Genomic DNA, 23,159 nt, shown 5'->3' on the forward strand with positions numbered 1-23,159 from the left:
CTTGGATGACATGGGGGTGAGTAGATTATCAGTTAAAGTTTTTTTAAAAGTTAACTACTCCTTTAAGGGTCTTCAAAACACATGAATGCAGTAGACAATGGATAACAGTTTCTTTATTGAAAACCTTGTCAGCATTGAAATTCATGTATACAAAACAATCTACATATAAAAACAGCACTACATGCAAACCTCAGTACTAGTGCAATAGAAATTTTAAATTGAGAACTTGCCTAAACAACTACTGATGGAAGCCATAATCTAAATCATAAACAATTGATGGGTCATATATTAAAATAATCTCTGATGGGAAAACTGGCTCTCATTAATGCACAAAGTGGCCGAGCTCAGCATGGACATAGATATCCCCGAAAATGCATCCTAGCATCTGATAGGGGATGTGGCACAACAATTCTTCCTGTAAAATCGCTCTCATGTCCATGCTGACCGGGGTCTGCCGTGAATCTACCATGATGAAAAAAAAAATGAATCAGTTAGTGCATTTCATAAACACTGGGTTTTCATTATTACTTGAATCTTCACTCACTCTCTGCTGGTAGCCCTGTCGATTCATTCTCTCCGTCTCAAGACGAAGCTCCTCCTCCTGCAGCCTTAGCTCCTCCCTCTCTTGTACTTCTTCCTGTTCTTGTCTTTGCTGCTCTTCCCACTGTTCCTTGCGCCTCTGCGCCACCTGTTGGACGAACACATCTATTGAAGACGTCTATAACTCGTATACTAGAGTAAGTGTAGTGCTACTATACACACACCTGTGCATTGATCTCCTGCATGCGAGATGTGCGGGATCCCTCCTGCTGCTCTCTCTCCTGGCGTAGAGTGATTCTCTCTTGCTCCAGCTGTTGGATGAGCTCCTCTCTCCTCTTCAGAGACTCCTCCCTTGCCAGCCTGTTCTCCTGCATTCGTTCATCCAACTGCTGCTGACGTCCTATCAGGACCTACCAAACGTAGTTTAAAAATATACAACATCCAACACACACTCACTGTCAACTATTTAACTATAAATCTTAAAAATGAACTACATTATCATTATAAAACTGTATAATACTACTTCAAAATACAATTTAAAGGTCAAGTGAGTCATTTTAGTGCCACTGCAAAAATAACCATTGTATTCATTTGACCAGACAGTGGCACATAAAATATGTTGTGATTTCAAGAAAATAAATAAACAAACAGACTATTCACCTTTAAAGTGGAAATCATACATTTAATAACATTTATTTATTATAATATCAAAGATGATTTTATTTCCCCCCCTAAAGGTACACACATAATAGTAATAATTAGTAATACTAGCTTTTTTTGAACGGTTGTATACAGCATATTAGTATATTAGAAGGATTTCTGAAGGATCATGTGACACTGAAGACTGGAATAATGGTAATAACAGGAAAAAATATAGATTTTGAAAATATTTAAGTAGAAAACAATTTTAAATTGTAATAATAATTCATAATATTACAGTTTTTACTATATTTTGGATCAAATAAATGCAGCCTTGGTGAGCTTAAGAGATATTAAAATCATAAAACATTAAAATCTTACTGACTTTTGAAAGTATTATGTTTATTATTAAGTTTTTCACCAAATTTGATGTTTCAGTACTATGTTCCACCCTCTGCAACTTTTAAAGTTAAATTGGCTGGGGTATTTTTTTATTTTTTTATTTTTTATTTTTTTTAAGTTATCTATAAAAACATCCTCTTTGCATATGAAATGATATCCAGTACTTACTATCTTAGGGTTTGAAAGTCATATATTAATGCATTCATCTATATGATGTTGTCAAATTCAGAATGAGTCTAAAGAAGATGTTTCTAAAAGTTACAATTTCTCAATTCCTGTTTAATTCCTCATTATATGATCCAAAGAAAATAATAAACAGAAAATTATTCACATGAAGTACGTGAGCAAAGAGCTCTGTTAAAGGGGGTTTAATTAAAGAAAACCAACGTTCGAGCATGTGACTGCTAATCTATTGTCAGCATCGCCTCACCTCCCGCATCAGTCTCTCTCTAGCTCTTCTCTCTTTCTCCCACTCTGCCTCTCTCTTCTCCCAAACACGCTGAGCTTCCTCCCTGCAGGCAGCAAACAAAAACAGAGCATGAGTCTGACTTACAGGTACAAACACATCTTTACATTTTTTAAAAAACATCCTGACTGTGCTTACCGATATAAAATATCAAACTCTGCCTCCCTCTCCCTCTCCAGGTGGAGCTGCTCCTCTATAACTCTCTTCATCCAGGCGGCGTCAGCGACAGCTCTCTCTTTCCTGGCTTTCTCCAGTCTCTGGTCCTCCACCTCTCCCTCCAGCAGTGCTGCCAGGATCTTGCGGTCTGCCTCCTGGTGGACAGGAAAGTTATTGGAAAGGTCAGGACCAGGACAAACTATGTTGAGTTCTGGGGCAAAAAGTGGTAAAAACGTCAGTTTCTGCTGTAACATACCAGTTCTTCCTGCACCTGCTGTGCTCTCCTTTTCAGCTGAGCACGATACTGACGAGTCAGGAAATGCCTGTGGAAGCAGAGAACTATTCATTTATTATTATTAATATACTATAGAGGGCAACAGTTGGGTTCCAGAAGTAAAAACTCCATTCATTTTCGTATAATATATATATATATATATATATATGAAGAGTTCAGATGCAAAAGCCTCTAAATGCCATTTGAAATTTTCTTCTTTAATGATGATTTTTATCAAACTTGTTTATTTAAGTTCAGTAATTTCACTTAAATAACAATTAATAGGTAATTATCATTGCAATTTAAGTGAAATCACTGAACTTAAATATACAAGCTTGATAAAAATGATCATTCTAGAAGAAAATTTCAAATGGCACTTAGAGGCTTTTGCATCTGAACTCTTCATATATATATATATATATATATATATTTCAGTTTTGGTTTTATTTCAGTTAGTAATTAGTGCTTCAAGTTATTCAATTAGTTTTTAAAGCAACATTTCAAATTTTAGTTTGGTTAATCTTTTTCATCTAATATTTAACTATTTATTCATTTAACAAAAACTGGTTTTAATAGTTTATATTTAGTTTACAATAACAGCAGTTGCAGAAGAAATCCTTGTGAAACATGATATAAAACATGTTTCAATATTTTACCCGAATTCAGTTTTCCTCCTGCTTTCCTCCATCCTCTTCCTCTCATCATCTAGCTTCTCAAGCTCCCAGCGTTGAGACATCAGAGCTTCCTGTTCCTGCTTAAGACGCTCAGCCTGGTACAAATAAAAGTAATGTAATGTATAAAAACTTTAACGCCACTAACTTAACCTCAAATACATGGCATCTATCTGCTTTTATTTATTTAAGGAATGTTTTTTATTATTACATTTATTGACGTGAACTAACAATGAAAAATACTTCTATAAAGATATGTATAACGATAATGGTAACACTTTATTTTATAGTCCTTTTCACATGTACATACTATGTACAATAACTGGGTTATAACTGCGACCCCTGAACCTACCCCTAATGTAACTTTAACCCATGTAGTTTCTTGGGTAAGTACAGTGCAAGAACACTACTGTAAAATAAAGTGCAACCACAATAACTATATTAGCGTTCACACCAGACAATATTGTTCTGTTTATTCTAAGCATTTAGTCTGCCGCTTTAAATGCTCAAGCTATTTAAAGCAGGATGGATTCTGATTGGCTGTCAATGTTGGTATCAATCATCAGCTGAAAAAAAAAATGCAAAAAGTGATTCCAATGATATCATTTCTCCGTGCTGTTATCGTCATAGTTGTGGTGTAAACTCCTTTTATATTTAGAAATAATTATTATGAACAATATCTTTATCGTTATCGTTATAGCCCTTGGTGTGAACAAGCCTTAAAGCATTTATTAATCTCAATTAATGTTCATTTCAAAATTTGCCAATACATTTTTTAAATCAAAAGTTGTCTTCAAATGGATGTGATAACCCTAAAAGTTTTTAACATTAACAAAGATTAATAAACTCTATAACCAAATGTATTGCTCATTGTTAGTTAATGTATTAAATCACTTTTAGTAATGGGACCTTATTGTAAACAAACAAATAAAAAAAAAAAACGAATATAAATAATTTACTTGATCTTTATCGCCTTTGTTTATGTCACATGGTTGTTGTTGTTGTTGTGACAGGCAAAACTTAACAATCCATTACACGTATAAGTCTATTCTACAGTAATTTCGTACTTCCTGGTCTCGTAGTTTGAGCTCCTCCATCTGTTTGCGGAGGTCCTCAGCTCGCTTCTTTTCCTCCTGTCTTCTCTTCTCCTCTTCTTCCTTCATTCTTTCCAGAGCCTCCCTTCTGGTTCTCTCATACTCGTTTTCAAAACGCTGTTTCTCCAATTGAGTTCTCTCATCAGCCTGTGTTACATTTTAATGTTAAACCAAAAAACAACAACAATATCAACTAGGACACAACTAATATTATTTGTACACTAGATGTTTATACTCAAAATGGTTAATGTTACGTGATGCTCAACTGATCATGCACTCATGCACTTCCTGTGAACGTCTTACCTGTTTTTTCTCCTGCTGTTGAAACTGCCACTGGCTCACAACATGATCTTTGTGCAATCCTGACTCCACCTGTATGCACAAACATTTGAGACACGGAGATGTCTGATTAAATAATGCTCCAAAAGTGGTTGCGTGTGTTTGGATTCGGAACCAAATCCCGAGCTCAGAGTTACAGATCAGTCATGGAAGAAACATATCACATGCCCTATTAACTTACAGTCATGTCTGGTTCTTGATGAGTTTAATTTCCTGGCAATGTTTTGCAGAAATGCTTAACTTTGATTCCACAGATTTAATTACTCATCTCTCGGCTTTTTAAAAAAGGAAGAATTTTATTAACAGTAAGGAACTTTCAATGGATGTAATGTAGTTTGAGGGTTTAAAACAAGGGTAAAAAGGGTGCTTTCTGAAAGTTTGTGGTCTGTAAGATTTTTTAATGGTTTTAAATGTTTTTTTTTAATGCTCAGCAGGGCTGCATTTATTTTATACATGATACTGATTTGATACATTCAAATGGTAATGCTTTGAAATATCATTACAATTAAAAAATAACGTTTAGATTTGAATATATTTCAAAATGTAATTTACTCCTGTAATGGCAAAGCTGAATTTTCAACGTCATCATTACTCCAGTCTTCAGGGTCACATGATCCTCCAGAAATCATTTTAATATGCTGATTTGCTGCTCAAGAAACACTTCTTATTATCAATGTTGAAAACATTTGTGCTGTTTTATATTTTGTAGAAACCTTTGATGAATATAAAGTTCAAAAGAACAGCATTTATCAGAAATATAAATCTATAGCATTATCAATGTCTTTACTCTCACTTCAATTTAATGCATTCTTGCTGATTAAAATGGTTTACTTTATTTTACAAAAATCTTACTGACCCCAAACTTACAGTAGTGTATATAAATTCTTACTTTAAAAAGGTGTTTCCTTACAAATGGCCTCATAGTAATACTCATAACTGACTTACTTCATAATATACATTACTGTAATATGACTGACCTTCCGCAGATCCGAGTTGTTTTGCTTCCAGTGTTCCCTCAGCAGCTCCTGTGCAAGCTGAAGAAAATACAAATCACCAAATCAGATCAGACACTTTTCAAACGTGTAACATAACATCATTTTGTGACAAAACAATTGGCGCCCATACATTTTTCCTCCTCTCTTCCCTGGCAGACCGGAGACCATCTGTTTTTTCCACTAGCTGTCTAGTCAGTGTGGCTCTGTCTGGCACAAAATTTCTGAGCTCTGCCTCCAACTGGTCTGTCTCCTGCCGGAGCATCGTCCTCAGACGCTCCCTGCGTTCCTCTAGTTTCCGCAGCTTCTCCTCCTTCATGCGCTCCCGCTGAAATGCTGACATACTAAAAGGCCAAGAAAAGAACACAAATCGTTACCGTGGATGCAAAAGCCAGTTAATACAGTACATATGGGATTTTTTATATTGTTCTATCATTCACTGTTTAAGTGAAACCAGCCAAACACAGTAATATAAGAAATATTCATTGTAAAATAACAAATTAAAGCTAATTATAAAAGTTTTAAAATTCAATTTCACAATTAATTCATGCTCATTCAATTATATTGTCTCCTGAATGACCCATATATTGTACATGAATAACTTATTAGGAGTTACAAAATTTTTACTTCTCGGGGAGGAAAAAGTGAAGACAGAAAAATCAAAAATGATTTGTATATCAACATGAAACATTGTAACAATTTAAATTAAGTATGCTATTGAGGGTATTAAAACTAAATATTCATACTTTAGAATGTTTCTTGAAGCAGAATAGTATGATAGTACATTTGTTTTAATTTTCTATTGAATATTGCTCAAAATGATCCACAAATGCTGCTTTTCAACTAAAAAACTGAAGTAAATAAGCTCAAATCGGTGAGGAATATGATCGATCTGTTCCAAAAAGAAATAACGTTTCAATACCAATCCCAGAAAGAACCATGATGTGGGCTGAGGTGTTTTTTTCAAATAGCTACACAAGCTAAAGGAAGGCATAATGAAAGTAATTCTCCATCAGTAACGTTACCTGCGCTGGAAGGACTGCCGTGAGCTCCATTGCGACTGTTTGCTGCTTCGGACCTCCTGCTCTCTGAAGTACTGCGAGTGCAGCTCCCACTGCTGCCTCCAGCGAGCCTCCTGCTCCCGCTGCCGCACCAGCTGCCTCTCCAGAGCCCGCACCCGACCCGGCCAGTGCGCTGAAAGCGTCGGTAAAGCCATGGATCATCTGATGCTCAATCGAGTTCCGTTTTCAAGCTTTATGATTGACCTACGATCATTCCAGCAGGCAATTTTAATCCATAAAATGCTGTAACTTAATTATAGAAACATGCTTATTGCATTTGAAGCTTATAATCGCTCGCAATGCAAACAAGGCTCTGCTTGCTAAATCACGTTCAAAGCATTGAATTTACACACTGATGCGTGTAACGTTATATTCTGGTGCTCTCCTAATTTAAGCGAATAATATGAAAGTAAAGAGGAAAGCAGTTAACGACAGCGGGCGCGTAAACAAATAACCAGAGGGGAAGCGTTGTACTTGGTTACTGCGCTACTTCCTGGTTACCTACGGCGTGGAGCGAGGCACAAACAAGGTTGACAGAGCGAAGCGATTTTGCGGTCGTTTTTTTTTATATATATATAAAGGAGGCTACTTTAATTTATTGCAGATAAATATGGCAATATGATATCAAGTTTACAGTTAGAGTAACTATTTTATAAAATAGTTTAAATTAAATATTTTTCTTGATGACATTAAAAAAAAAGAAAATGCAGGCATGCTCACCCTTTGTCATCATGGTCTTTGCAGAAAAAGAATGTCAGTGTGATTAATTTACACAATTGTAAAATTGCTAATATAGGCTATGTATAGTTGCCAACTTGCAATCTTATAAATTTTTTTTAACTCTGCTAGGCTGGTTTAATCTAAAGTAGCTATTGAATGATACTAAATGTTTGTATCCTTACAATTAAATCACCCTTTGGCAATTTTAAAATGCGTCAAAAAGAATACAAAATTATTAAAAGACTTATTGAGTGCAACAGTGCCCGTCCACTTTTCCAGAGGCGTTGGTTCTGGAAGTATTTTTTTTCCACTCATTTTTCCCAGGGTCTTAACGTGTTATAAGCCATGAACCAAGTCATCCAGTTATGAGATGAAACAAAAAAGAAGCAAAAAAAAGTGTTTAAAAAATCTTACAAAAATACAAAGGTACAAGACTGTGTACTTAACAGCATAACAGCATAAAAACGATGTAGAAAAATATACAACTAGCATATAAAAATCTAGATTTTATGGCCTATATAATTTATGGTAAAATATGCATATATCATATTTGTGTATATCGACTTTGTATATGGAGTCATTTAGGTGATTCGCAGTGCTTCATGGGAGTGGGTGGACCTAAAGACTGCTTTTGGTGCGTTTTATTTGTTTCAACTATCTGATTGGTGGATTCTCTGTACAGCATCACGGTTAATGTAGTTTTTCACCTCCAATTCTGCTGTTAAACACAATTATTTTAAAACTAATTTGAAATAATGCAACAGCAACAAATGCTATCGACTAACAACCTCGCAGCTCACAGTAAGGCTGTCTTTAAACTGGTTTAAAGTTATCGTTAATAATCAATTTACACATGGAGAAAAATAATGGATCTTTTACTTTTGGATTGGAACCTGACTGTAACAGTTTCACTCAAGCATGCTGGCCCTTTACTATTCAGAAGTCTTATTTTGATCTCCAGGGATATTTCAAGCGTGATCAAGACCTGCAGTGAAGGTGACAGCAGTGTCTTAATACTCTAGAAGATTAAATATTGATTAAGAATGAGCAGTCAGCTGAGGTGTGAGATAAAACTGCAAATTTGATGCCAGTATTAATAAAGAGACAATGACATGTTTCTGGGTCATTGTAGGTTAGGCCTACTAGTGCATGAATTAAACATTGCATTGAATGTTTAATGGTGACCAGATAATCGTGTCTATTTGTCGTCAGAAAGACTCCCCGCTTAAACCTCTAATGTCAGCAACAGGGTAAAGGACATTTTAATTATTAACTATAGGAGGCCCCTAAACTTTCAGCAAAGATTCTATCTAACCTGAGCTGCTCTTTGATTATTTTATATCCTTTAAATAACTTATCCTTAAAAAAACACTTTTTAAATGATTTAATGCCTGATTGTGTATTAAATGACCGGCTGAAACGCAATCTGCCTAAAGCTAAGCCTCAATAAGGGACGAAACATTTGTGTTTTATCTGATGAATCTGTCTGAACAGATTTTTAAAAATAAAAATAAAATGTGTTATACACCATAATAACATCAGATAATGAAAAAGTTGAACACTGAATATTACATATTTATTTAAATGTGCAGCAACATTTTTCATCACTACATTGTAAAGTGTGAGGACTGAGGAAAATAAACTGTCAGTTTTGGCCCCGCCCCCATGATATGATTCGTTTCTTCGCAGAGTCTCCGCCTACATGTTGAACTTTTCCGCCTAACGGCTCTGGTTTCCGCGATATGTCTACAAATATTTGCATAAAGGGGCGGTACATGGGGGGGGCCGTCCAGCTGTGTAGTACAGCTTTAACAGAAGAACTGGAATAGTAAACGCTGTGTCTGTCTGTCCGGCGGTAGTTCCGGGTTCTGCCTTCATTTCTACTGTGTTGTCCTCGTCTTATGTTGTAGGCAAAAAAAAAGTCACTTTCGCCCACTTTAGGCAGTAATGGCTCTTCTTATGGAGCACCAGTTCCGGCAACTTCCAGCCGACAAACAAGTGGAAACCCGGCCGTTTCTCGAGGCGGTGTCTCACCTTCCTCCTTTCTTCGGTAGGTTCTTCCGTCAACTTTCATTTGAGCTCAGATTTGAGCATGAACTCTGTGTTGTCATGAAACGGCCTGATGAGTTGTCTTTTAAAATGATATTTAGAATAATATTTTTAGATTTGAAAGTTTTCAGTTTTCTATGTAACTTGTTCAGGTCGTCAAAAAGTTCTTTTAAAGTAGCCATTTCAATATGTTAGGCAAAAATACCTATTACAAAATACCTAATGTTCGTTTCCACATTCATCCATTTCTCAGTCATCGCTTCAGTGTGGAAACAAAGTAACAATTAAACGCTTGCATTTTGCTATAAAGTGTCTTTACAGAATGAGAGTTTTAAAAAGATTCTATTACATAATTATACACGTGTTACAAAAATCAATAGGCTAGTTTGACGTCATCTGATTTTGTGGATATTCCAGCTCCTTGATCAGGGGTGAGATTTTCCACTCCTGATCAAGATATGTGTTCCTCAGAAGTTGTTAGTAAAGTCAGACAAAGCCTATGTCAAGCAGAAGCCATTGTTTGCTATTGAGGACTAATCTGTTTTTGGCTCAAATTTCTTTTCACAAAGAAGGCAACAAACCTATTACATACATAATTTAATCTGCTGCCCTCGATTTTGGAAGTTGAGAAAATTGATTAGAATGGTGTTGAGTTGCCCAGCTCTATTCATCGGTGGAACCGAACAGCAGAACATCTTTGTTCAAAGACTCATTTGGTATTAATATGAAAAATGCATTTGAAATGAATTTGCCACTTGAAACGCCAAGCCTGAAGTGTTCACATCAGTGCTCCATCACTAAAAGGGCCATTTTCTTAATGTAGCTTTAAAAAGAACTAGATATGACAGCAATAGAATAAACTACATTTCCCAGTGACAGCAAAGAACTCCAAAAGTCTGATTTAAAATCTAATTTTTATTTTTTAAACATGTATATCTTTTCTAGGTCACTAATCAAGTTCACCATGTGCAATAAAAGAAAAAAAAAGTTAAGGTTTTGCACAAACTTGTGGTGTCCATTATGCTAAATGCCATATTTTATTTAAAACTCTTTCATTCCAATGATAATGATATATATTTTTTTAAATTAGAGAACACTAAATAGAAGCATTTTATATGTTTATGTTTGTTCTTATATCTAGAAACTCCTGGTGGAGTGCAGGTAAATTGATCTGTGTACTATATGAAAGAATGATAAAGGCACTTAACCTCAGTAGATGGACTTTGTATAGCAGGCTGTGATTGGAGATCATATTTATGATCATGCGATGTCATAATGAGTCTGGTTGTTGTGATTGTTGTCTCTAACTCCCAGAAAGACAATTAAGCTTCTCAGCTCTTGTGTAGAGTTCACACTTTATCACAAAAAGCCCTGTGTGGAGTACAAACACAGAAAGAACTGGAGGGAGGGCTGGCATTGTGAGACGTGTGAGTGAATGTGTGTGTGTTTTTACTCTGTAATTAGAAGGCATTCATTCACATTGAATAAGCTGAAGTGTAAGCAGTGTTTGAGCTTGTTTGTGGAGTTCTCTGTAACCAGAGATGCTCCTTTTGCTATCAGTACAAAATGCTGACTTTCTGACTTGGACTTTCCAATGGGCTTATGTTGATTTGAACCCTACACTGTTGAACATATTACTACTATCTTGGGAGATTCTATTCAGATGGCACTTTCACTCAGGAGTCAGGACCATAGCGGGGGTATCCGGGTCCCCGGTGCAGGTTGTTGCCGTGGATCCCCTTTAAATCGCGTTCTGTGGCAGGGGCTTTGCCCCTTGTGAAATCCTCAGTTGAAATCGTGTTCTGGGGCCAGGGAGAGGCTTATGTGGTGGGTCCCCCTCTGTTGAAATCGCGGGGTCCTCCTAAGCCCATAGAATCGTCCCCACTTTTCACCCCACTATGGCCTTGCTCTCACTTCAGGAACATGTATATCACTTTCTAAGGCTTTTCTAGTTCTGGCATTTTGATTATTTTGATGGGGCTGTCATATCTGTTGTTGTGATGGGGCACCAGTGGCAGTCCTGGCTTTCTTGATGCCATTTTCCATTTATCACTATCAATATTGTAATATATATTGACCGATAGATATTTAATTGTGCATGCTCATTTCCACTATTTGTATATTTTGTTTACATTTGTTGTCATTTAATTCTTACTTATTAACTTTTAAAAATTAAAATCATTTAATAACACTGTTAAGTGTAATCTTTAGCTGTAGTGTTTTTAAAGTTGTAATGTTGCTCTGTCTAAATCTATTTTTAGCATTTAAACTGACTGATTTTAGTTTTTGTGTTTTATTTTTAATTGGTTTAGGCAAAATAATAAAGAATATATATATATATATATATATATTAGAACTGTCAAATCAATTAATTGCAATTAATCACATCTAACAAAACTTTATGTTTTTAGAATATTTGTGTGTTATGTATATTATAGACACACACACACACACACACACACACATACATTATATATATATATTAGGGGTGGCACGGTTCACAAAACCCACGGTTCGGTTTGTATCACGGTTTTAGGGTCACGGTTTTCGGTTCTGTACGGTTCTTGTTATTTTTTCTTTTAATCTTAACACTCAAGAAATGTACTTCAACATGCTATGTCGCTTAATTATCCACACTTTAGTATACTGTATTAAAAAAAAAATATTATATTCATGCAATCATGCACAAACTGAATTTGACTCTTTGACTTTAAGCACATTTTGGGACTATCTCAGAGGAAAGCTAGGTGAGATTTAGATACAGCAAGAGAGAAGACATTGACATGCTTTTTGTTTATTTGGCAAAAAAAGGAGAATGTGTATCACTATCTCTACAAGAACTTGTGCATTTTTATCACATAAATCTTATTTACACAAAGAAATTAACTTTCATGTATCAACTGCTAACTTTTGTAGCTCTTACCAAAATTCTATCTTTTAAAAGAAAAAGAGAGGAACTCTTAAAACACTGTCTTTTAAATGTCAATATACATGAAACCTCATTGCCTATAGATAATTAAGCTATAGCAATAGCAAAGGCCATAAACATAAAGTAAAATTTAAGTTCAGCCTCAACACAAAAACAGTATCAACAATGCTTCTATTCCCAAAATGTGTGAGGTACCTTTTTTCCACTTAAAATTAAAGTGCAGGATTTGGAAACGTATGACTGAAGCTCTTATCTATACATAAAGTGCCACTGTAGCGTTATATTAAAATATCATAACATGAAATCCAAAATGTTCCCACACACCGGACTTATAACATAGACTCATACGACGCTGGCGCATCCTTCAACTCCCTCATCTCTCCCACTTGCCATTTCTCCGCGTGCCGTGACCTGCAGCGGTCCATACTCCACTTTTACTGGCTTGTTTACTAACTTGAACCGGCGCTGCACAGAGCGATCGGTAATGACATCAAATACCGCGAAAGTGATGAATGCATACGGAGCCGACTCGCGCTAGTTTGATATTCACCGATCGCTCTGTGCAGCGCCGGTCCAAGTCGAACACGTTTATGTCGCGCGAAAAGAAAACACACGTCACATACGGGCACGAGGTTACATTGCGCATGCGTCGAACCGTGAGACGCACACACGCTCCGAACCGAGACAAGCGAACCGAACGGTTCGGGTGTTTTTTCATGTACCGTGCCACCCCTAATATATATATATATATATATATATATATATATATATATATATATATATATATATAATGCACATATATTAATCTATTAATTAATTTGATAAAAATGATCTATCACTATTAATCTATTTGACCGCACTAATATTAATGGACTAATGGATGATATATAGTGCATTTATTGGTTATTAGCCATAACATGAATAACATGAAAATTATTATCAGCTTATCCAGTATCAGCCAAAATTTTAATATCGCTGCATCCCTAGTTGAAGATGTAATTAATCACTTTTTTGAATACAATTAACCTAACTATGAAAAAAAACTATACAGTAACTATACGACCTAACTACTGTATACAGATTTTTTCTTTCAAAATGTACTTTGCTTACTTTGAATAGTCACTTATAGACACTTCTGTTGGTTTGTGTAGCCCAGCTGAAGAGCTGTACATTTGAGGGGGCATGTTATGTTGCGTATGATTGCAGAATTAAGCAATGCATGCATGCAAACAACCCAGGAAATCATAATCAAACATTTATTTTGTACAATACAAAACATATCTAATCATATACAGTATTCATTGGTTGCAGTAATGGAAACATCAGTGATTCAGTCTGTTTCCATTTCCACAGGTGTTTATTTCAATATCAGTCTCGCAAAGCATTTGGTCTCGATGTGATAATGGGTGGTACTGAAACTTTAATGAACCGCATGGGTGCTTTCAGAAATCTGTCATGCTCTCTAAGCACAGTTAATTATTCAGTGCTCTTTTTTTAAGGTGGTAATGTCAGAGTTCACTCTGAGTTCTTGGGATCAGAAGCGGCAATACTTTTATTGTGTATCTGTCACTTTCCTGTAATAAAAATCTCACAGCTCTGTGAAAGAATGTTGCGTTCTCACATATATATATATATATATATATATATATATATATATAACAATTCATGGCAACCCTTCAGGGGACATTTCAAATACATAAACATTGCCTAAGTGTTAATAAAGTTTGTACTGTATGTATGCAAATATTATTTGCCTGTTCTCTTTATCTTCTATTAGATTGCCTCGGCTCTGCTGTTTTTTCCCCCATCAAGGCTGATATTGCGGGTAACATCACTGTAAGTTTATCACTTGACATACACGGTTGATAAGCATTGAACAATATAACTTTCACAACCTGAACTCCACTCACCCCTCTGCTTTTTCTCACAGAAAATCAAGGCTGTGTATGACAGCAACCCCACCAAGTTTAAAACCCTGCAGCACATTTTGGAAGCGGAGAAAGAGATGCATGGAGCCGAGTGGCCAAAAGCAGGAGCAACACTTGCACTCATGTGGCTGAAAAGGCAAGGCTGGGCCTGAAACGCTTCTTTTGTTTTTTGATTTTGGAGAAGTGAATCTTAAAAAGAAGTGATTTTAAAATTGAAAGTTGCATAATCTAAATCATGGACTTTTAAACTTCCTATTTCTCCAGGGACTTTTAGACTTCAGGGACTTTATATTTCTTCTTTTAAAGTTGTCATGAAACAGATGTTGCAATAGTTGAACAAAGAAAACGGCTTATCTATTGATCTTCTCAAACAGGAAACAAATTTAGGGTGGGACTTGATTTTGTCCATGTTGAATTGATTGGATGGTTGTGGTTTGCTATTGTTGCTATCTAATGTGAGTGACAGGTTGTCTCGCTCTCGTTCCAGTAAACACGTCATCTGAGAAGAGGAGATGTAAGAGGGAGAGGAAGTTATTTAGATGAAAGATTAAATGATTAAATGAATTTTAAATGTTACTTGTTTGTAGTTATTTATTTATTTAGTTAGTTAGTTAGTTTTTATTTTGATCAACTTCAATAGAAAAGGGAAAAAGAAAGTAAAAAAATGTACAACTAAACATGGATACAAAAGTTAAATTATAATATAAATAAAGGAAAAGGAGTGAGTGAGATGGTGAAAGACAGTCAGAGAATGAGTGAGTGAATGAGTGAGTGAATGAAAGAGTGAGTGAGTGAGTGAGTGAGTGAGAGAGTGAATGAGAGGGAGGGAGAGAGTGAAAGAGAGTCATAGAATGAGTGAGTGAATGAAAGAGTGAGTGAGTGAGTGAGAAAGTGAGAGAGAGCGAGTAAGTGATTGAGGGGGTGAGTGAGGGAGTGGGTGATTGAGAGTGGGAGACTAAGAAAGTGAGTGAGTGAGTGAGTGAGAGAGAGAGTGACAGAGTGAGTGAGTGAGCGAGAGAGAGAGGTGTGTGAGTGAGTAAGTGAGTGTGTGTGTGAGTGAGTGCGTGGGTGGGTGTGGGTGTGTGAGTAAGTAAGTAAGTGGGTGGGTAGGTGGGTGGGTGAGCGAGTAAGTGAGTTAGTGGGTGGGTGGATTAATGAGTGAGTGGGTTGTGGTGAGTGAGTGAGTGGGTGGGTTAGTGAGTGGGTGGATGAATGAGTGAGTGGGTTGAGGTGAGTGAGTGGGTGGGTTAGTGAGTGGGTGGATGAATGAGTGAGTGGGTTGAGGTGAGTGAGTGGGTGGGTTAGTGAGTGGATGGATGAGTGAGTGAGTGAGTTAGTTGGTGAGTGAGCGAGTGAGTGAGTGGGTAAGAGTAAGAGTGTGTGTGTGTGAGTGAATGAGTGAGTGGGTTGAGGTGAGTGAGTGAGTGAGTGGGTTAGTGAGTGGATGGATGAGTGAGTGAGTGAGTTAGTTGGTGAGTGAGCGAGTGGGTAAGAGTAAGAGTGTGTGTGTGTGTGTGTGTGTGAGTGAATGAGTGAGTGGGTGGGTGAGTGAGTGAGTGAGTGTGAGTGAGTGAGTGAGTGAGTGGGTGGGTGAGTGAGTGAGTGTGAGTGAGTGAGTGAGTAAGTGAGTGAGTGTGAGTGAGTGAGTGAGTGGGTGAATGAGTGGGTAAGAGTGAATGTGTGAGTGAATGAGTGAGTGGGTGGGTGGGTGAGTGAATGAGTGGGTGGGTGGGTGAGTGAGTGAGTGAGTGAGTGAGTGAGTGAGTGAGTGAGTGAGTGAGTGAGTGTGAGTGAGTGAGTGAGTGTGAGTGAGTGAGTGAGTGAGTGTAAATGAGCGAGGAAGATTTTTCTTGAAACCTTCCAAAACAACATGTGGGGATATATGGGGTTGTTTGTTCCACAAAATTTAAGTTTTAGGTGAACTAACCCTTAAAATACCCCATGCATTTTACTGTTAGGGGGCTACGCTTTATCCAGGTTCTTCTCCAGAGTCTAGTGGACGGGGATAAGGATGAAAACAACCCTAATCTCATCAAAGTCAATATCACCAAAGCTTATGAGATGGCCCTCAAGAAGTATCACGGCTGGTTCGTCCAGAAGCTCTTCAAAGTAAGCTTCTTGATTAAAAATGATGAAATAAGCAAAGGAAAAAATGATCAAATAAACAAAGGAAACATTTGGATTCACGTAAATAAATAAGTATATATTATATTGTAAAAATATATATATGTAGACATTTTGTGTTGTGATGCCTGTAAATGCTTCGACACACCTTTTATGCTTCCCTCGTGTTCCTTCTTTCAGGCAGCACTATATGCCGCTCCATACCGATCGGATTTTCTCAAAGCTCTTTCTAAAGGGCGAGAGGTCAAGGACGAAGAATGCTTGGAAAAAATGCGACAGTTTCTAGTCAACTTCACAGCTACTATTGATGCCATCTATGAAATGTACACAAAGATGAACGCAGAGCTGGACTACACTGTGTGATCTTTCATTCACAAGCTTCAGACCTCATCTTCCTCCCTCCCAGTGGTTGACTGTTGCCTCCCATTAGACGTCTCCTCATTGGACCGTTCCTCTTTCCTACTGGATCCCGCAGCTCTGCAGTGCACAGTTTTGTTTTCTCTTGAGGGACAATTAGGGTCCAAGCTGCTGAAGACTCTGGCGGTTTCAGAAGGGAGGATGTCTGTTATTGTTTGTTCTGCTCTTAATGACGGTTTAAAAGCTTTGGCTTTTATTTAGAAAAGTAGTATTCAAAAAAACAAAACGTGTTTTATAACTTTACTAATTATTTCTCCATACACTTTAAGTATGGAATGGTTTCTTTTAGCAAACAACAATATATGACAAATGAGGGTTTTAAATATACTTAATTATACCAAAACAAGAGTCTGCAGACTCTTTAAAGAAATATCTGAAAATTCTTTTGACCTTGGATAATGTTTGATTAATAAAAAAAATACTTGAATATGACAAAATCTATAGAAATGACTCCTTCATAAGTGACTTCGAAGCCACATATGGAGCTGTTAAATGTATTCAGTACATTGTACAACGTCTAGATACATTTCTTAGATTCTTAAATTCTATTATGACATTCTATTATGATGTGATTGTTTTATTTATGTAATATAATGGAAAAGTATTGTTGGTGTGTAGTTTTCAACTGGTCATTTTCAACTACTGTATCAAAGGTTAAATTCAATCAGGTTGTTTTTTAGATGTAAATGTTTGTTTATTTTATTTTATTTGATTTGGTTTTTATGGCAGTTGCCTAGTGATTTATCTTCTGACATTACAGACCTTCTTTCCGCTTTGGCTTGGCCAGAAAGCAAACTGATGTCATTTTAAGCGATGGATTTTTTCTGTTCTTGTTGTTGTCAGCTGACTTGATGTCACTAAAAGCTAATTTATTTAAATCAAATTATTTAAATATATATCACTGGCATAGTGGACATAGTGATTGAAACATTCTGGTGCTGTTTTATTCGTCCACTGTAATTTATTATCTTACATTGATCATAGTTATGTAGTCTCTTTAAAATCTCATTAAAACCACGACCTTGCATAAGTTGTTTTGTGGTGTACTTTCCTTTTGGCTGGACTAAATAAGAGGACCTTGCTTTATATTTTGTTTATTTCATTTATTCTAGTACAATCATGTGTATAATCATAAATTCATAATAAATCATCATTCAGTCATGCTCAGTCAGAATTAATGGTACCATTCCTCCATACAGAATATCTCCAGATCCTTCAAATTTTTGTGTTCATTTTGATGTTTGTTTTGGATCACTGTCCTGATGGAAGGCACACTGTAAAAAATGGCTGTGAAATCTACAGTTATTTACGGTAGATTTCACAGTAACATTACTGTGTAAGATTCTTACAGTAGAATACTGTAAACTTTACAGTAAGACCTTAAAAATCACAGTAGTCCAAGCATTACAGTTACTGTAAATACAATTAAAACCACAGTAATTGTTTTTGATTCCACAGTGTACACATAAAATACTGTAAATGGAATTACAGTACCCTTACTGTAAAAATGATTCACAGTAACTTACTGGCTAATTGTTGCCAGTAAGTTACTGTAAATTTTACAGTAATTTTTTTACAGTGCAAGGCAAGTTTATTTATACAGCACATTTCATACACAATGGTAATTCAAAGTGCTTTACATAGAAGAAATTAAAATAATCAAAAGAAATCAGAATAATCAAAACAGTTTAGAATAAATAAAATACAGTAAATAATTAAAACAGTTTGGAACAAAACATAAATAAAATACAGCAACAGACGAACAGTGGCACAGTGCTCATTCAGTAAATGCATAGCTAAACAGATGTGTTTTGTGTCTGGATTTGAATGTGACTACTGTAGGAGCACACCTGATGTCCTCTGGAAGCTGGTTCCAGCTGCGGCTGGCATAATAGCTAAAAGCGGACTCGCTATGCTTAGAGTGAACCCTTCTAGCTGATGTGATCCTAATGATCTAAGTTATCTAGGTTCATATTCAGTGAGCATATCTGCAATATGTTGAGGTCCTAGAATCAATCCTAAATGTAACTAGGAGCCAATGTAAAGACCTGAGGACTGGTGTGATATGTTCATATTTTCTGGTCCTGCTATGTTCTGTTTTTAGGAAGGCCAGTGAGGAGGCCATTGCAGTAATCCACCCTGCTGATAATGAAAACATGAACAGGTTTCTCTAAGTCTTGACTGGAAACAAAGCATCTAATTCTTGCAATATTTTTCAGGTGATTGTATGCTGATTTATTGCTTTGACGTGACTACTGAAATTAAGGTCTGACTCTAGAGACACACCAAGATTGTTTGCACAACTTGTTTGACCCCTACACTGAAGGTATACAACAGAAGATCCAACCTCGGCCCATTATAAGATTTCTAGCAGAAGGCGTCAGGTTTAAATTTTTTATCTGTTGATATTTGATAGAATCCACAATGCCATGTGTCCGAACAAGACGTGCAGGACCTCCCACAGAAAAAATATGCCCACAACATTAAAGAGCCAATGGTTTATTAAATTGTTCACATGTTTTTTTTTTGTTTCAGCTGATGATCTGACCACAGAACCCTGAGCTGTTTGAAGCTCCAGTCATTGTCTGACAACTGAAAATGCTGGAGTTTGTTCTTGGATGAGCGAGGAAGATTTTTCTTGAAACCTTCCCAAACAACATGTGGGGATATATGGGGTTGTTTGGTTTTTTAATAGGTTTTTATACTGTTATTCCAACATGTATATGAAGAGTTCAGATGCAAAAGCCTCTAAGTGCCATTTGAAATTTTCTTCTAGAATGATCATTTTTATCAAGCTTGTATATTTAAGTTCAGTGATTTCACTTAAATGGCAATGATAGTTACCTATTAATTGTTATTTAAGTGAAATTACTGAACTTAAATATACAAGTTTGATAAAAATCATCATTAAAGAAGAAAATCTCAAATGGCATTTAGAGGCTTTTGCATCTGAACTCTTCATATATATATATATATATATATATATATTTATTTATTTTTACTGACCCCAAGAATCAACTAATCTCTGCAAAGAGTCTTTGGCATCTCAAACTTTCCTCCTCACGGTCCATTAAGACAATATAGACACACGTCCTCTTCCTGGCAGATTCGTAACATCTTTAGTTGATTGGAACTTCTCAATTATTTATTGCCCTGATGGTCAAAATGGGGATTTTCAACTCTAGCTATTTTCTTACAGCTACTTTCCATTTCAAGCTCAACAATCTTTTGATGCACATCAGAACTAGCCTACAGTATATTTTTTTGTTTTACTCATTGTGATGGATGATTAAGGGAATTTGGCCTGTGTTTCCACATATTTAAACTCCTGTGAAACAAGAAGTCATGGCTGGACAATTTCATGTTCTTAGACCTCCTGGTGTGCTAAAAAAAGGTAAACATTAATGGGAATATACTTCAGAGATATTTTACTCGTAAAAAATTAGGGGTACCAATAATTGTGGCCAACACGTTTCAGAGAAAAACATTTATTTCATAATGTGATTCCCCCCCTACACACACACACACACACACACGCTTTCAAATCTTTCACTTTAATTTAAGGTTAGATTTTTTGGCAATTTTTGGAATGAAAGTTCAAAAGAATGCACAGTTTTTTTTACAGCCAGTTTTGATCATATTTACCAAGAGTACCATTAATTCTGAGCACGGCTGTGTTTGGGTAGGAGCATTGTCTTGTTGAAAAATAACATCTGATCATTCCTCTTTAGATAACAATTTTCATTTGTGGAAAGCAAGCCATTCTGCAATATTCTCCTAAACTCCAAAGGATTAAATGACTTTTCACAGTGAAGTAGCTCATCAATACCAGCAGCTAAAAAGGCTTCCCACACAATGACACTCTTCCTCCATTATTCACTAGACGCATTTATTATCATATATTTCTCAGGTGCTTTCTTTGGAAGACACCACTCAAAAGCATCACCAAGCAACTCGATTCATCACAACTTCCCATATTCTGACAAAAAAAAAAAAAAATTCTGTCTTTAATGTTTTTTTGACACAGTAATGGCTTTTTAAGTAGTGCATTTGCTCAAATTTAGCAAATTTCCAGACCAATAATGTGTGGTTAAGAAAATTAATAGCTTAGCGTTTAGCCTTTTTTGCCTGGAGTGTACACATCAGTCTCACGTGCGCTGTTCCTTTATAAGAACACCAGAGGGCACAACTCCCAAAATTTTACATGTAGACGGCCGAGTCCCGACAACAAAAAGCTTAGCTAACCAACCGGTCATACCTGTTTATGAAAGACCTTATTCTTCACAGTGTTCTTTGCGAGATTGCCTGAATATTTTTAAATAGTTTTAACATAATAAACTGTATCATAAGAGCACAACATTTTAATTATTCGTCCACTTTACAATCATCACACCAAAACAGCTAAAAAACACACTATTTAGACAACCTTAATTTAGGCGCGTCCTGAATAGCAATATGCTAATTATACTAAGCTTTCGGCCGGTATAATAAAAACGGTTTGCTAAAAAAGTTAGGCTACAATGTGAAATTTGTGAATAAATTCGTTTACGGTTTTAGACGCCAGTGAAGTTAGACTGTTAATATTTCCTCTTCCTATGATACTAAGTATAAAGATAACATAGCTCGAGTTCATAAACTAGACGGTGAATGTTTTGTTTCAGCTTCATAAGTAAAATTGATCCCAGTTTCTACGTCTGAATGAAGAGGTCCGTCCACCACACCTATTTTTTTTTTACAGTCTATGGTCCACCACACCCCATTCAGAGGGCGGCGGTGGGGGATACAAACATTACTTCTCAGTCTGTTTGAAACACTCGTGTGGGATGAGTGGGATTCTAAAGTTTCCGAGAACGGGACACGGATTCCACCTGAGGAATGAATGTGCAAATCTGACCTCAAACGGAATAACTATTATTGCTGAAACGTCCAGCAGTACTTTTGTCTGTACGGGTGAGCAACTTTTTTCCTATGACTTCAGGTCCAATGTTCGTGTTGTACGAAGGGATGAGAAATTTCACATCAATTTAGAACTAGTTAAAGCAATGTATGTCCATTTAGATGAAAAAGTAACACTTCAAAATGTCCAGAACTTCTTCTACCCACTGCCTGATTAGCTATCTTCAAATCACAGTGTTGTTTGTATCGACATAGACCCATACTGTGTGTTTGGCGTATATCTGTTGTTCAAGATTATTATTTTGCTTTTAAAAGTTAAACGTTTTACAGTCATTTGATGCGCTCAACTATGTTTGGACTGTCAGCAAAACCAGCTCTGGACACTCTTTGATTGAATCCCATTCATATTTCCCACAACCCCATCTCTAGTAAGATCACAGCTCTTTGCCTCTTTGGAGACCTTGTGACATGGAAAAGGAAGTCTAGATCTTCCTCTGTGGCCATGGAGATGGATTCTGTAATTTCCAGCTGTTATCTAATGCTATGTAGGTTGGCTTGACTTTTTCTCCATCTGTTGCATTTCTTATTAGGTTCCCAGTTACGTGGTCTGATGCACCACCAGTGCTCCTTCCAATTCCCAAAACACACTAAAATGACTTGGGTCATCACGCTTCCATGTTGTCAGAGCTTATCAAAAGCTTTCCACTGTTCTGCTTTCACTCTTTGTGTTAAGAGACTGTATTGGACTCGGGTCAGAGCAGAGGGACTGCTGTAGACAGTATTTGGATAGTGCTTGCCAGGCCAGAGGCAGTAACTGTGGGTTTGTGTTAGATTTTCCACCATCCGCTTAAGCAAACATGAGGGGCAGATGAAAACTTATAGCTTGGGGAACAGCTCGGTGGTGTACACTATACGACTTTTAAAATCTAAACAGATTGTAACACTTGGTGGCTGAAGATCGGTCTTTAAATTAATTCCAAACACAACAAAATCATCCAGAAACATGCAGCTTTTTGCGAAGAGACGAATGACAAATAGACAAATAACCATGGCTGCGTCCGAAATCGTATTCTCTCTGGAGTAGGTATTTTTAAATAATTAATTCACAACCGCTAAAAAAGTATGTTCTAGTATGAATGTGTGTAGTATGAATATTATCTGGACGTACGCACTACATTCGCCATATTGTCATTATCATGTGACCTACCTAACAGAGGCAGGTGTGTTGCTTCACTGCCATTCACAAATTGTCTTCCTGTGGCCTCATGGGATAGTAAAGTGTGCATTTTGTGCACACTTCAGAATCTCTCTGGAAATAGTAGGCCATCTGGGTACTTTATGCCTACTGTTTTATGAGTATTGTGAATTTAGACATACTAATTTTGTCACATTTTGTTTTTCGCCTTCAATATAGGGAAGTATGGATTTTTCAATGATAAGGTTGGAAGGTATCATGCCATGT

The 23,159-nt window shown here is 36.5% G+C and overlaps 3 protein-coding genes across 5 annotated transcripts in view; 2 read left to right on the forward strand and 1 right to left on the reverse strand.

Annotated features, from left to right (window-relative positions):
• Positions 1-93: 93 nt before the first annotated feature.
• tchp (trichoplein, keratin filament binding) lies at positions 94-7,128 on the reverse strand. Its single transcript, XM_039659999.2, has 12 exons — positions 6,599-7,128; positions 5,707-5,917; positions 5,559-5,615; positions 4,546-4,614; positions 4,216-4,389; positions 3,134-3,246; positions 2,460-2,526; positions 2,186-2,358; positions 2,012-2,093; positions 765-950; positions 545-688; positions 94-462 (listed from the first exon to the last, which is right to left on the reverse strand). The coding sequence occupies exons 1-12, from the start codon at positions 6,787-6,789 to the stop codon at positions 430-432; spliced, it is 1,500 nt and encodes a 499-aa protein (XP_039515933.2). The 5' UTR covers positions 6,790-7,128; the 3' UTR covers positions 94-429.
• Positions 7,129-9,161: 2,033 nt separating this feature from the next.
• On the forward strand, positions 9,162-16,897 carry gltpa (glycolipid transfer protein a). The gene is made up of 5 exons (XM_039659587.2): positions 9,162-9,404; positions 14,110-14,168; positions 14,263-14,396; positions 16,219-16,369; positions 16,565-16,897. Exons 1-5 carry the CDS (start codon positions 9,302-9,304, stop codon positions 16,745-16,747), a joined length of 630 nt encoding a protein of 209 aa, XP_039515521.1. The 5' UTR covers positions 9,162-9,301; the 3' UTR covers positions 16,748-16,897.
• Positions 16,898-21,352: 4,455 nt separating this feature from the next.
• trpv4 (transient receptor potential cation channel, subfamily V, member 4) overlaps positions 21,353-23,159 on the forward strand; it is a 29,567-nt gene continuing 27,760 nt past the window's right edge. Inside the window, exon 1 of one of the 3 annotated variants that reach the window (XR_016168368.1) lies at positions 21,353-21,751. The gene's annotated coding sequence lies outside the window, so the exon portion shown is untranslated. The remainder of the gene's footprint in view (positions 21,752-23,159) is intronic. The other 2 variants (XM_039659812.2, XM_039659811.2) reach the window with 2 other exon arrangements.

The sequence above is a fragment of the Pimephales promelas genome, chromosome 4 (genome assembly GCF_988280905.1).
Source record: "Pimephales promelas chromosome 4, fPimPro1.hap1.1, whole genome shotgun sequence".
NCBI lineage: Eukaryota > Metazoa > Chordata > Actinopteri > Cypriniformes > Leuciscidae > Pimephales > Pimephales promelas.